At 42.0% G+C, this 15740-nt stretch overlaps 2 protein-coding genes across 4 annotated transcripts in view; one reads left to right on the top strand and one right to left on the bottom strand.

Moving 5' to 3' along the window:
• Window positions 1–1557: 1557 nt before the first annotated feature.
• vstm4a (V-set and transmembrane domain containing 4a) lies at window positions 1558–9298 on the top strand. Its single transcript, XM_076163824.1, has 8 exons — window positions 1558–1752; window positions 2640–3092; window positions 7648–7701; window positions 7807–7914; window positions 7994–8027; window positions 8348–8490; window positions 8880–8947; window positions 9131–9298. The coding sequence occupies exons 1-8, from the start codon at window positions 1701–1703 to the stop codon at window positions 9296–9298; spliced, it is 1080 nt and encodes a 359-aa protein (XP_076019939.1). The 5' UTR covers window positions 1558–1700.
• Window positions 9299–10658: 1360 nt separating this feature from the next.
• wdfy4 (WDFY family member 4) overlaps window positions 10659–15740 on the bottom strand; it is a 39155-nt gene continuing 34073 nt past the window's right edge. For 2 of the 3 annotated variants that reach the window (XM_076163793.1, XM_076163802.1), the window contains exons 59-64: window positions 15199–15357; window positions 14934–15113; window positions 14625–14807; window positions 14112–14208; window positions 12986–13115; window positions 10659–12576 (exon numbers count right to left, since the gene is read on the bottom strand). In XM_076163793.1, the coding sequence (XP_076019908.1) occupies window positions 12513–12576; window positions 12986–13115; window positions 14112–14208; window positions 14625–14807; window positions 14934–15113; window positions 15199–15357 (813 nt within the window). In that variant the 3' untranslated portion in view covers window positions 10659–12512. Of the gene's footprint in view, window positions 12577–12985; window positions 13116–14111; window positions 14209–14624; window positions 14808–14933; window positions 15114–15198; window positions 15358–15740 lie in introns of those variants that run through there. The other variant, XM_076163812.1, reaches the window with a different exon arrangement.

Raw genomic sequence — 15740 nt, 5'->3', positions numbered from 1 at the left:
TAACAACTATGTCAGCGTTAAACGATGGTGACGTGATTGCTATTTTTGGGTTTATTGTCATTTTAAATTCCATTTTAAAAATAGGATGCTTACGAGAATGTTGTCTGTCTTGCTGTGAATCAGAGGAAGTGTGCCCTGGACGTATTTATGTAGTAAAAAGTTCATTCAAAAATATTGTTTTTCTCCATAATGGCAGAATTTTAAAATCACCTTGTAAAGGATTTAAATAAATAAAATGGTTGCTTTCCCAGGTTGATTTCATTTTACGACTCAAATCACAGTAATGAGCAGATTGCATTCTAACGTTATTATCATCCACAACCTGCTCTGACTCTTTTCTTTGTCTACATGCCACAGATGAGGATCCTCTGAAGAGCACAAGAGATTAACAAAGTGTTATTGAAAACAAAGGCTGTATCCTGAGAGGGTTCATAAAGGAGAGAAGAATATTCATGTTTGTTTGTGTTTGCTTGTGTGTTCTTTGTCACAGCATGTTACAGCATGGACATGTCCTCACTTTGACACTTCCTTCTTTCATACAAAAGGATTACACAACACATACACATCTGCATTGTCAATGCATTCACCTTTCTGTTTCCTGCAGTAACCTTATACTATACTTTGACTACGACAGTACAGATGTCAGTGTATCAAACTTTAAAGCAAATGCTTGAGCCAAAACAAAACACTTACAATATTATAATTCTATAGCTGCTAAGAACTACATATCTTCAGAAAAGAACAGAAAATCATTGTTTCATAGACATTTTCCTACGTCATTGGAGAATCCCACACACCATCTGAAAAGGGTTAAAGCGATTGTGTTGTTCCATTTGGCTTTGACAGAGCTTTCCAGCAGAACGCCTGCGTCAGCAGTTTAGCCTGTCCAATAAAGCAGCAGGCCTCATACCACTGGGAGAGTCTGACAACCACAGCTGGAGACTAACTCATGCCAGGATGTCCAGAAACCAGAGAGGGAGATGTACATCCAAAACCTTTATTTGCATTCAAATACACACACACACACACACACACACACACACACACACACACACACACACACACACACACACACACACACACACACAGACACACACACACACCACGCACGCACACACACACACACACACACACACACACACACACACACACACACACACACACAAATACACAAGCCATTCCTTTCAACATCAGCAGCCTATGGTTCATAAACTTTATTGCTTCAGAGAAATGAGCATAACTGCAGACATGTAGGGACATAAAATAACGAAATTATGGATTTGCATATTTAGGTATTTATCATAGGTGTCTTAGAATAATAATCAGTGTGACAGACGTATGCGCACACACAAACACTTAATGAAAGTTGACCATTGAGGTAGACTTGTGGATTTCTGGGAACACAGGAAATGACATTTCCTACATTTCGCAGGACACACACACAGAGAAAAAGAAAGAGAGGGAAAGAGAGAGAGAGAGAGAGAAAGAGCGTGAGCAAGCTGGAGGGGGGAGGGAGGGAGACTACTGGGAGAGTATAGTGGGAGTTTCTAAGTGGGAATAAAAGTGTTTCATATTACACAGAAAAGAGGAACAGAGGAGCCTGTAGATGGGCTGTGTAGTCAGGCTCTGCTCTGTTTTGAATGGAGCTGCTTGTGTAAGTGCTGTGTGTTTGTCTGGGTTTATGGATTCGCTGAGCGTGGATGATGTACATCCCTGTAGTTGTCCTCGTCTTGACTAAGGCTCTTGTCACAGGTAAGTTCACCTCATTTCCAATAATGCAGGAAAGAAAGAAAGACAGACATAGAGACAGAGAGACAAAAAGACAGAGAGAACACCAATCAGTTCATTGACTTCACTTTTCAAGTAAACGCTATATATATTGGTGCACCCTTATTTATATAAACAAAACCACCTTTTGCATTATATTAACTTTCTTAAAGTACACATCATGCCCATATATTTTCTTTGAATCCTTTTAAATAGAGGTCTTGTGTATTTGTTTGTTGCTACCTTGGATATCACATGTGTCTGACAAACTCTGAGGAAGATTTTCAAATACAGACGAAAAATGACAAAGCAGCATTCACGTCCAGATGGTGGCTGCCGCCGCATTCCTCTGTGCTGTGCTGAAGATAGATGTTTCCCACCTGTAGATCCTCTCCGCCTGCCTGCTCACACATATGGAGTGCAGACTTCATGTCTCTTCTAGACGTATCTGACGCAGCTGGCGCTAACATCATAAACCACAGTGTCCTCAGTTGTAGAACACATTCAGTACTAAGTACAGTTGAGCTAAAGAGTAAGAATGGCTTCAGCCTAATGACTGATGTGATTTTCAGACTTGGCAAAACCAAAGACCAAGGCTTGCAAATTGACTTCGAGACCATAAACTGTTACATCTGGGACTACAATGACAAGAATTGGGACTTCTCCTCAGTTGACTGGACTTGACTTGACTCTGGTCCTTAGCCCTGTTGGCTTTGGAGTGGTTTCTGACTGAATTCTCATCTGATGATAAGTATATATGAGGAGAACTTCAGAACAGTGAATTCATAAATGTAGGTGTGCATACAAATCGACTTTAATAATTATATTTTTGTATTTACAAGCCATCTTTCATCTGTGTGTTTTACCAACAGATGTATGTCATGCCCTGAATGTGACAGTGATCCCTGGGCCCGTTGTCAAGGTAACTGAGGCTGACAACGTGACTCTGTCATGCCTGGTATCTCAACGGAAGAGAAGCAGCAGTGCACTTGTCCTGCGTTGGTTCTTCTCACCACTTGCTGTTCCCACTATCTCGCCTCCTCCCTGTACACCTTGTAGCAATTGCCCTATGCCTGAGCCCCCTCAGGTTCTGATTGTGAAGATGGGCATCAAGAAACTGAAGCTGTATGGGAACTACACTCGTTGTTTCCCAGAACCAAAGTTTCATCTGTATGAGGAGAAGGAAGGTGAGGCGTATCACCTGCTCATTCTCAATGTGACAGGGACCAATCAGGGATTTTACACGTGTAGAGTTCAGGAGATCCACAAACACAGAAACACATGGAGAGCATCATCCAATGGTACCAGCACCACACAGCTGACAGGTAACTCACTTAACACACAAACACTCACTGAGACCTTCCTCAGAGACTTCTGTTTTCACTCTAGTTTTGTACAAAATACGGGTAACTTTCATCACCAAAGTTGAACCACTAACTGGCAGTGTTTCCATTACATCATCTAAGGCTGTATTCAGACCTGTGGTTTCGAAATAAGGGCTCCAAACAGGCCAGGTCTGAATACAGCCTTACAGATCAGAGAAAATGTGAAATAGCGGTATACTAGAAGCCTTGCCATTTGGAAACGATAAATGCTTTGAATGTAGCATCTTTATTGGTTGTCAGATATGGAAACAAACTGAAGAAAGGAGAGAACGTTTGTAGAATGTTGAGGAGAGTTTGAGAGTTGCCATGTGCTGTGAGCTCTGTGCCTACAACAACAGGGCCCTGCGTGAGTCACTGCTGTTGGATCTGATACTGCTAGAATAAAAACACGCTCATCATCTGTCATAACTTTCTCGACGTGTTCTTCATGATAACAGAAGTCAACATGGAACAGGGTCTTCACGTTCTAGTGAATCTCTCAGAATCTCTCCTCATTTTATATTGTACAGTTTTTGTCATCCATTGCATCTGCAAATGTCACATTGTCTTCTGTTTGGAACTCTTTATACATTCTTGCATTGTGCTCTCGCTGCCCATTTTGTAAAGCTGTCACTTTTAGACATCATGTCCTGGCAAACAATTCAAAGTTTGCACAATTTTTCTGTGTCAGAGTGGAATAATTCCCTATACCAGCATAAATGTACTGGCTCTCTCTTTGGAAGAAAAGCAGACAGCTTAACTCTTACAATGGAAATTCTGTCTCACATTGACAAGATCAGTTGGTTCAAAAATACAGATCCAGAAACAAGGGGGATTTCTTATGTTCGACCTCAGGATACATTTCCTGGAATCCTCTCTTGGACAGGGCGAACATTAAGAAAGCTGCAGTACACATTCAGCTGAGGTGTCAGTGTCACTCCGTAATGGTAATAATCACATAAAAGAAGAACACGTTATTATAAGAGGCCAGTGAGGCCAAGTGAAAGCATAGATATTGAGTTCTTCTTCCCTGAATCCAGTGTGGCTCTTTGCTGTGAATAGTTCCCATGTGTGTTTGAGTCTAACCCCTATGTTCTGGCATTTACATGTGAAAACAATGAGCTGACAGCCAACCCGTCCTCAACATCACTTTGTGTGTGAATGTTAGGAGTGAAACTCTTTGGTCTCCGCCAGGTTTCCAAGAAAACAATAAACCACTTAGACTAAATCTGAGTGAATTATTCTGTTTACGTTACACTTCATCATCTGATTTGATTGTTTTGATGAGATGTGCAGCCATCCTTTATGATGGAGTGTACACTGCTTTAATATAACTTAAGGATTCAAGTACAAGTAGTAGTAGAAAGATACATCCGTCACAGTTGCAGTTACCTTTCTCTATCTGAGAAATGCCAAAGGTTTGAGTGAGGCCCTGACCTACATGCAGACTAATGTCCAACTACGGAAGCCACACAACCTCAAACATCTCTGACATTCTTAGGCCACAGAAATAGCAGAGAGAAGCTGAGACTCTAAGTGTGAACAAGGAAAAACTAAGTCATACGTGTAATCCAGGGGAGACGGACATGTTTGGCCTGCTTCTTCAACTTTAACGTTCACAACATGCATCACATTTGATGTAGCTTTCAGTTTAGAGCAGTTTAATGACTAGAAGAAAAAAGGACAAGCCAAGTTCTTTTTAGATAGTTCATATGTGGCAGTGCATGAAGACAGGTATAGAGAAGGAGGAATTCAATGATAATGGTTATACAAGACATTGAGGTATGAAGGGGGGAGAGGGACCAACTGGGGGTTTTGCAGGGCTTTTACAGACGGTATAGAGACAAACACTATCTGCCCATATTTACTAACATGGCACAGCGGGGGTTGGTGCTGGTGAAAGGAGAAAAAAGCTGCATCCCTGAAATGTGTGTGTTTTGGATTCGTGCATATGCATATGGTTCACTATGGCTGATTTATCATGGCTGGTCACTGTTGCAGCAAAGGTAAATTGCCTCTATGATTTACCATCTTTGAAAAGCAGGTGTTAGCTTCTTTGTGGCCCTAGATTGTAGGCATAGCAGCTGTTGTCATTCAGACATCGTCAGCATGGTATGGTATTTTTGCAAAAAGGACGTTGGGGATGTCAGAAGAGGAGTTCAGATCAACCTACAGGCTCCCAAGTCATGCCCTTACTCCATTTACTGGATTAGCTTTCAGGTGATTGGGAGCCAACAACAATTGGCCGCATTTTGAACCGTGCTGTCCCTGGTGCTGAAAGCTATGCTGCGGCGAATGTCAAGCTACATCATATTTTCACCTGAAAACATGTGGCGACACATTTGCGGCCCGAACCACAATTTGCGTAATGCTTAGTTAATCTGCTCCTGTGGGCCTCATCAGCAGGCGCCTTTTGTTGGCAGAGCAGAGTGAATGTGAGGGAACATAAAGCTGAATTCAGTTAAGTGGATGCCATGTTGGACGCTGTTTTGTTGGCAAACATCAAGGACTTGAACTTGACGCAAGCAGCAAATGAGAGCCAATGGAGGGATATTAACAGCGGAGTGATGAGTGCTGGTTTTGGTTGGTTGAAGACCAAAAGGACTACTGCATTCTGGAACAAAGGTCTGGACTGTACATGTCAGTAGACTTGCCATTAAGGCATTGCAGTAGTTAAGTGGAGAGATGTCAAAAGCCTTTACCAGGAATCAACCTTCCTATCCTTTAAAGATTAGCTGGTTAGTCGTGCTAAGCTGCTTTCAGCACCCCAAATTGAGCTAAAATGTATGGCATTTGAGCCGCTGAGCAGCATTTATGCACAAGAAAATCAGAGGACAGAATAAATCAAGTCTATGTGTCCACTGCCTGCACATGATAAAGAGAGAGAGAGAATGTTTGTTGTCTTTCTTGCTGCTTGGTTCATGGTGAGTGTATGGATAATAATGCTAATTTGATATTAAATAGAGGCCTATTCATACTCTCTGTCAGTTTAACGAGCCATGTATTGATTGTTGTCTAAGCTAAATGGATGAGTGATTCACCTCTGGATGTGGCTATCAATGGTAAACACTGTACTCTCACAATTGATGAACTGAAGAGGAAACTGGCTGATTGTCAGGCTCCTCCCTATGTGTTAAACTAGATTTTGTTTATTTACATCTCCATTGTTCAATGCGTCTACCTCCGGGTTAATGTATTGGCACTATTAGCTGCCTATGAAGCTCAACCTAATGACTTTTAAACTGGCCAGAGGAAAACAGAATAGAGTTTGTGACTTTCTTACGCAGCAGTTCATTAACAGACAGAGATTCATTGTTTTTGACCTCGTACACCGTGTCGCCAATGCCACACCAGCTTAGTTTAAATGAATGACATTATAGATAAATGATCCCCATTGCATTCAGAATGAAATCCACTCTGCCAGACCGCAGATATATAATGTGGCTCTCATTGTGATGGGATCTCAGAATGTATGGAGCTCAGACAAGCTTTAATAAGCCTACAGAGATGCTATCGCAGTCTGTTTAATGCAAAGGTCGGGTCATCAGATGTCATTATGCAGATATTCAGACTGAATGGCCTTTTTGTTACGACTTTGTTAATGCAAACCTTTGTTACTGGATTGTTTGCAATCCGTGGTTTGAAACGAAGCTAATTACGTCATTAATGTGCAGGGGATTTATTCACTCACCTCCACCACAACACAACATCATCCTATCCCACTAGGCTTCATAGCTCTTCTTCTCCCCTCTGTTCCATGTTCTCTCTCTCTTTATCTCCCTCACTCTCTGATGACTCTCTCTTTAGCTCCTTTGCCTTCCTGCTGTTTGGGGGTTGTTTGTTTTATGTTCTCAGCAGTTTGTTTCGTTTCATCAGCTGTGCCCTTTTCACGCTCGTTGAGTGTATTTACTCTCCAGTCGTCTGGGATTTGTGTTTTTCTTTGCTCTCTGGAGTAGTTTTTTTGAGTTTATTAATCTTTGCTCTCTCAGTGTCCTTGTTTGCTGCATTCTCTGAGTTATTCATTCAAGTTTGTTATTATTGATCTGAACTTCTAATCTTCCTATTGTTCCCTGTGTTTCTGTGAGTTTGATCAATACAGCTCTTCTACCCAATGTCCCTGTGTTTGAGTTCTATGCTTTTAGGTTCATTCTGACAGTATAAAAGCCATCAGTCACTGGCACAAAGTGAAATACAGCACTTTATATCATTCTTTGTTGCCCACTGGAAATACACAAATAAAACTGCAGGCACAACAAAAAAAAAATCAAAAAATGTGTGTGTGTGTGTGTTAGTCTGGCTGACACACCAGCCGTCTCTCCCTTCATGGCAGCGGTTTAGATATTTCTGGAAGCAGCTGAGACAGTCTGCTGACAGTCTGCTGTATCCAGTTTGTGCCCTCAGAAAACAGCACTTTACACAGATTAGCCTGGGCAGAGTTTCCTGTCAACATGGCAACATTTGCTGTATTTCTGTGTTTTTTTGACTCTTTGACTTTTTGGACCAAATCTCTCTACAGTGGACTTGACCCTTGAGGATGGCAGCAGAGAGGGAGTCTGGCCTTTATTTATAGGTACTGGTGTTGTCTTTACCCATACTACTAATTTCAAAGTAAACAAATATTTGCAATAATTGTCCTTGAATGATATCACGTTTGTTATCTCTGTATGTGTTGCAGATGTGAATCTACATGCTGCGCTGATCTGCTCAGTGGGATTGCTGTGTATCTTCCTGTTCACATTGTTTCTGCTCTCCCAATCGTTTCACAACAGACACAGACTCAAAGGTACAACCAACACTTCACCCTCAACATCAAGGTGACTTTGCAGCTGAGTTAACATGTATTTTTCTTGCTTTCTCAACAGCCAGTTACCTCCTGTCCAAGTGTCCAGAAAACAGGTTAGCATAAAGGTCTTGCTGCTATTTCTGGTAGCGGTTGCTTGAGAAAAAGAATTGCACAGAAGCAGAATGCATGCAATAAAATGCAAAAGGCCAGAGTCAGCTCTCCATAAAGGCACATGTGTGTCCCAAGGAGCAGCTACAGAGTCTGCACTCTGTCTCTCTGTTCCCCCTGTGTTCCATTCGTACAAAATGGATAGAATTTGCCATGAGATTTTGCGGCACCTCAGCAGTGATACATCTACTGGACCTCCTTAAATAAGGCATCATAAAGCATTGTGTGCTGCCCTGGTAAACCCCTTCTCCTCTGCTCCACACAGCTCGGGGGAAACTGTGACCAGCTTCAGTAGCTCCCTCTGCTCGTCTCCCACAGCACAAAGGAAAGACAAGAGAAGGAAAGCTGAGGATAAAGTAGTAGCTTTAGCACCTAAAGAAGAGCCTCCACCACACATACCATCCAAAGGTATGATATGAGTAGGGGGAGACCTCAGTTCTTAGATAGATGTTCTTAGGCAGTAGCTCAGTGATTAGAGCTTCCGCTTGGGAACCGGAGGGTGGCCGGTTCGAGCCCCTGCTGAGGTGCCCCTGAGCAAGGCACCGAACCCTCAATTGCTCCCCCCTCTGTGAAGGGTGGTATGTAAATGTAATGTAAGTCGCTTTGGATAAAAGTGTCAAAATGACCGTAATGTAATTTAATATAACATTGTAAGATACATGTTGGGAGTCCTTTGAAAAGACCTGCTTTAAGAAAATCAAAACCAATGATCATCTCAATCTCAATCACATAAAAAACCCTTTTTGGGTGTTTGGGGTCATTGTCTTCAAGGTTTGCTGGTTGTTTCTCATTCTCAGGGCGTGTTGCTGCTCAGAGACCTCGAAAGCCCAGAAGGTTGAAGACTCAGGCAAGAAGATCTGCTGCTGTAAGTCTTCTCATTCTCACCCCTCATCCTAATATCAGTAAAGCTTCATTATTGTGTTACAGATCAGATCAGATCATCACAACATGTAATGGATCATCCTGGATCATGACAGGATCTTTGACAGAATACTCCATTTACAAACAGTTATATCAGCTTTCTTTTCCTTTGCTTTTCTCCTTTCAGCCTCAAGCACTTATGGGGGACAGCCTGACATATGCAGAGCTGGAGCTGGTTAGACCAAAGCCTGAGCCTCCTGCCTTCTCCAGCTCTGAGCCCACGCCCGACTCCAGCTCCGGCTCCAGCCCGGACACTGTGTACGCTCAAATCCTCTTCCAGGACAAAAGGCTGTAATGACAGGAGCTGTGAACATATGATGTAACTGAACCTCCTGGTGAGGGTTCAGATAACCTTGTTCACTTCACATCCAAAGGATCCTGACATAATCATAAACTACCATTTCTGCCATAAACAACAATTGGGTCCAACATAGTGAAACCTTTGTCTTTCTTCTCTATGGTCACGTTCACAGGAGTATTTGGGTCAGAACTCTTTTTCCAATTTCTATTTTTTCCCCCCATCAGTAGTCTGTGTGCCAGCTGTCTGCACATTTAGCAACACTTCATATTGCTGTACAAACCCCGAAGACACATTGCATCTAATCTAATGAATATTATACTATTATATTAAGTGAATATATGTCATATGTAAAATCATTGCTTAACATAAAGCACACTTGTAAAATAAAGGTTTAAATGTTTAATTGATGTGATACCACAGGGAAAGAAACAGAACAGACACAAAGAGCCTGATCTGTTTTTGATTTGGACGTCTGACCACCACAGCAGTCAGAAGCAGCGCATATAAATCCTGGTAGCAGCAGGTATTATAATCAAGTGCCAAGGAGAGATGGGCTGTGTGGGCCATTTAGTGAAGGTCAGTTCATGAAAAATGGAATGAAGACAAAAAGAGAACAAGGCTCATCCACATCCTTCAGTCTGAGTGGGAGAGAGCAAGAGAGACACAGACCATCATCCCCCACAGTCCAGAGTCATTGAGTAGGATTCACTTGCTAATGACTACATTTATTTAAATTAGACTAATTGTAATCATGGTTAATAATTAGCTTTACAGTGCATTATAATTGGGTTAAGCTACAAGATGGTTCTGCCTAGGTGCCATAATTTATTTGATTATTCTGAGGAACCCAGTGGTTTGACATTTCATATCATAAAACCAGTGGTGTAGAAAGAATTGAGATAGCCGTTGTCTTTAGAGAAGGTCATTGCTCGCTCTGTGGGAAAATTATGAGGACTATTTTCCACTCTATTAAGCCACTCCACTTAGCACAATTAGCCACAAACACAAAGGTTAAAGAGAAAGACCTCTTCTTTTATGACAGAGGAGTGGCAAACACACAGAGAGAGAAAGGAAAAGAGGCAGAGCATCTACCCTCATTCAACTTGTTTATTTCAGGAATACAGGCGTGCGGATGCAAGACTCAATATTGTACTGAATAGATTAAGATCAATATTAGAGGGTAACTTTTCAGATGTAACCCTCCCCTGTGTGTTGAGTGCTGCAGCAATTACAGTATGTAATCACGTAGGATGTAGCTGATGAAGACGTACGCCCTACTTACACCTGACATGAACATAGAATCTGTCCCTGGAATGTTGATATGAAAAACAAACGCAAATACAACAAAATGTGTTCATTTCATTTATAAATGGACGATGAGAATCCACAGCTTGAGGAGCGATTACAGGGCTTCAATTGTGGAGTAGCTTACTGAGATCCAATGACAATGCAGGCAACAGCCAGTTCATTAGGACGCACACTGATGCGAGATGTAAATGTAATCATCAGTTCCGTCTTCACACGTTGCTGTCTTGTTATGCTATTCAGATCATGAGGTCACGTGTTTATATAAGGCCTAAATGCCCCCAGAACGTATTGTGAATGCTACCATATCTGTGTTACCACGTACAGACGGGGGCTACTATGTTGGTTCTGTTCAAATAAAACATTTTTTTATTGGAATAAAAGAGAGAACTTCATTTAAATAGGAATGAGTGATTGTCAGATTGAAAAACATCAGAGATGTTTACAGTCTGCTTGAAATATCATCAAATCAAAATTGCACAAATTCTCAACAAGACAAGTTCATTGTACAACATCCATTAAAGACTAAAGTCAACAGTGCAATATGACAAATGGTTGAAAATATTACAGAATGAGCTGAAAACATCAAAAACAGAGTCCTTCACAACTAACAAAACATCATGAAGCGCTCATAGGACATGCAGTTAGAACTCTTATCATACAAGTTTGTCCTTTAAATATACATGTAGGATATTGGATAGTGTAAAATGCACGAGGAAGAGGAAGAGGAAGAGCTCCAGTTAATTTGTTCTCCTCCTGACAAACACTGCCTTGCAATAATATCTTCCTCTACTGCCATTAAGGCAAAAATGCAATTAAGCTGATTTAAAATCACAATGTTTCTCTGAGTAAGGATACTTTGATTGGTGCCAATTTCAATGGCATTATGCTATAGTCATGAAAAATGATGTATTGGCTTAATGGCAGTATAACCAGAGCTCAATGCACATACACAGTAAACATACTGACACTAGCACTAACACTCTCTGCTTCAAGATTCTGAAATGAAGATTCAGTATTTAATCAAAAACAGAATTGCACATTGGATCCCTGACCATGAGCTTGTTGGACATCCCATTCCAAAAGCCTGCACATGGCCACAGTCATGCTGGAACAGGACAGAGCCTTCCCCAAATGGTTGCCACAAAGTTGGAAGCACACAGTTGTCTGAAATTCCATTAAGCTTACTCTTCAATGGAACTAAGGGGCCTATCCAAACCCTGAAAAGACCACTATCCCTCCTCCACCAAACTTCACAGCAGGCACTATGCATTGTGGTAGGTCGCATTTTCCTGGCATAGGCCAAACCCATATTGGTCCAGCCGATGCTTGGCCCTGGGCACAGTGATCTTAGGCCTGTGTTTAGCTGCTTGACCATGGAAACTCATTGCAGGAAGTTCCTGATGCACAGTTCTTAAACTGATGTTGCTTCGGGACTCAGTTTTTAAGTCTTTAGTGAGTGATGCAAGAGGATAGGCAATATTTAAGTGCTACAGCACTAAGCGGCATCGCTCTATGAGGTTGTGTGGTGTACAGCTTCGTGGCCGAGCTGTTGTTACTCCTTCACAATAATATCAGTTGACTGGTTGATTTCACGTACTGACTTGGTGGTGGCATCCTATGACAGTGCCACCCAGTACTGCCAATGTTCCTCTATGCAGATTGTACATCTATGTGATTGATTTTATGCATTTATAGCAATGGGTGTGGCTGACAAACCTGAACTCTATAATTAGGAGGGTCAACATACTTTTGGCCATATAGTGTACGTCAGACCTGGGGCCTAGAGAGGTTAGTGTTGTTAGTCTCACAGAGTGCATCTCCAACCATCATTCAGATACCAAGGATAGAGATGAAATGTCTGTATATATAGAGGTATAATGGAGCAACACGCTGCCACCGCTCACTCAGAGGTCCAGTTAAAAACTCTACCCCAGGAATCACCCATCAGCAGGGTCGCATGGCTCCTACACAGAAAGAAGGAAATGATTCTTTCAGAGAGATAATGTTTGTTGTGATTTAGGGCTATTTAAATACAGTTGAATGGAATTAAGTTAAATTAATTCAAATTAGTGAGGATGTAGTACACACAGACTTATCACAGTATTAGAGTACAAGTCAAATCTATAGACTATACACTATAGGGCTGAGCCATATGGGCAAAAAGTATTCATCACATCATCAAGGGAGAGGCAGCGAGCGAGCAAGAGAGAGAGAGAGGTAAACAAGAAGAAAAGAGAAAGACAGACATAAGGAAGGAGTCGTGGAGAGTTTGGAGAGCCTGGCTGGTATTGGACGGCATAAATTCCAGTAAAATTAATTGTAAAATGACATTAATCACTAAGATGTAGCTGTACTGCATGGATAATACTGTACCTGGACATGGCCAGAGCTGTGATGGATGGATTAGTCTTGTGGCGGCGTTGCATCATATCTCGACTTCGATTCAACTCTCGACCCAACACTAGATGCCTCTCCCAGCCTTTGTCCTGGCACATGCTGCTCACTGTGGAGGCATCGATGAGAATACTTGAATGGAATGATCATCCTCCAAATACTATGTTTACATGCACTCAACTGCATCATACTGTACGGCGATGAAAGCAAAAATGTGTTTAAGCCATATACATGGACCAGTAACCCACCAATGCCCTACCTGGCCAAAACCACCTATACCACCTCTCTAGCCACCCTCAGACAATTGGACCATGGGGCACTGCACTGACTGCTAGAATCACATCTCTCTTTTTAGTCTTCTTTCTGACTCCCCCATCTCCTCAAAACAGCCAGTCACCAGTCAATGTCTGGCTTGTTCTCCTCTATGGACTCGCTCACACACCAGGCTGAGATTTGCCAGCCCACCCAATAAGGAGATGCATGCAGAGGTATCCCCCCCTCTATTATATTGTTTACACGCACAAAAGCATAATCTGGGTCTAATAATCACACAAAGATGTAAAATCATAAATCATTTGATGTATTGGCGTGTTCTGTTTTCACATGTGAACACACCGACTCAGTTTGTAAACCTGACCTACTAAAGCGCTCGGTTCTGCCCGAAAAGTGCCAGGCTATTAAAGGGAGACAAATCAAATCCTTGCTTCGGTGTTCAGTAAAAACTTGTCTCAGTGTAATTTGCCGAGCATAATGCTCCTATGAGGTGACATGAGGCTGTAACCAACCTATGCCAAATTAGATCTAGATATTATTGCTCTCTAAATTATACAAGCGCTCTCATGTCAGCAGAATTACTCATCAGTGTTTACTGCCTCTATGTTTAATAACTTTATAGTAAAATAATTCCTGCTCGCCCCTAATGGTAGTGAGGGATGGAGCACGCATTATAAACTCTCATATCACACTTAAGGATTAATCATATTAGATAGCTTTTGTTTTGAAATATGATATAAAAAAAGAACACCTCTACATATTATATATACATATGCCACTGCCATGTGCTCTGCCATATGCATTAGAGTTGGTAGTGCAACAGTAGCGTTACCATCTCTCTCTCCTTGTGCTCTATGTTCTTGCCCTGGGGACACAAGCTCTTCTGGAGGGCCAGGTAATTGTGTTCTGGTATATTCTGTCCTCCATATCTGTGTGAGAGACACACAATGAGTAGAAAAATCAGACATAATTCAACATAATAACAAATGCACACCCACACACACAAGCGCACGCACACACACACACACACAGCCCATGACTCAAGGTAATAATAAAGTAATAATCCCTTTTGTGTGTATTGTGCTTGTGGCATGGGCACTCATTCCCAAGTGAGGCCCAATTTAGCTTTTGCTTTTGCAGCTTTGATTGCAGAAAGGCAGCACAACAGTCCTAACCAACAACACATACACACACAAAACGCACACAGCTACCTGAAGGGCGAATACCAAAAGAATGACTGCCACTTCTCAATACTGTAGAAACTCTCTTACTTACCTAATAGTCCTACAAAAACTCATTAAGTGATTTTAAAGATGAATGTGCAATTTTGTGCACACACACTTACCCGTACGATGCCATCAGCGCAACCAGTGACAATGACATTTCTGGCATCCCACTCATTTCGCTGTGTGAAGCTGACACACAGGATGTCTGCCAGAGGCCCACAGGCAGTGTCCACTGAAGTCAACAGCTGACCCTTCATGGTCCACAGGTAGAGGTGGGACCCTGCACACGATGCAATCTCACCCTTGGACAGAGGAATTGATTGGATTGATACCCATGTGCACATAGATACAGCACAGACATGCACAAAAATGAAGCAAAGGATCATGGGATGTTGACTAGGCGAGGAGAGAGAAATGTGGAATATTACAGTGAGGTCGTTGACAGCCAGTGCAGAGATGGCAGCCGCATGTCCTGCCAACTGGGTGATGTAGCTCAGCTCCTCCAGATCCCATAGGATACAGGTGAGGTCACGGGAGCCACTCACTATCACACTATGGACCTCAGACACAGCCAGGCAGGATACAGCATCTATATGACCGTATAAAGGCTACAAACAAGAGCAATTATTAGCAGCAAAATTAAAAAGATATATATGGACCATGTCTGTCAAACATACATGCAGACACACTAACCTGTTTGAGTTTCATATGTAGGAGCTTGCCCTTGCTGACCGCCACATCCCACACACACACTACTGTGCTGGTTCCAGCAGTGACGACGGTTGTTGGGTTAGGAGAGGCAGCACACAACGTTTCTCCCCAGTCACACAAACTCTCACAAATGGCAAAGATCTAACAGATAGGACCACGTTATTCATTAATGACAACAAATGAATTCAGAATGAAAACTATTTAGAAGTATTTCATTTGTAAGTGGAATATGCTTCCTACCCTCACCAATCGCTCTTTAAAACAAAATCATTAAGAGTAGTTAAGTTACATGATGTGTTGCCTTTGCTTCAAAAGATCTAATCACAAATGATTTTCCATGGATGGATTAGTTTATACAGCCCTGCTGTGAGGTGGGACACTTCTTATTTCTGTCAGGGGCACTTACAACAGATGACATGAGCCCCTTTATTACATAAAGTCACTGACACCACCTCAGAACCCAGTCAGTCCTTCTCAACGCACAAAAACATGACAGGCAACACTAAAGCTTCAAAATCGTAATG

Source organism: Genypterus blacodes, unplaced genomic scaffold, assembly GCF_046128005.1.
Source record: "Genypterus blacodes isolate CSIRO-AG114 ecotype Tasmania unplaced genomic scaffold, CSIRO-AGI_Gbla_v1 ptg000012l_1, whole genome shotgun sequence".
Taxonomy (NCBI): Eukaryota; Metazoa; Chordata; class Actinopteri; order Ophidiiformes; family Ophidiidae; genus Genypterus; species Genypterus blacodes.
The sequence above is the reverse complement of the archived record's forward strand: the minus strand, read 5'-3'. Positions and strand labels throughout refer to the sequence as shown.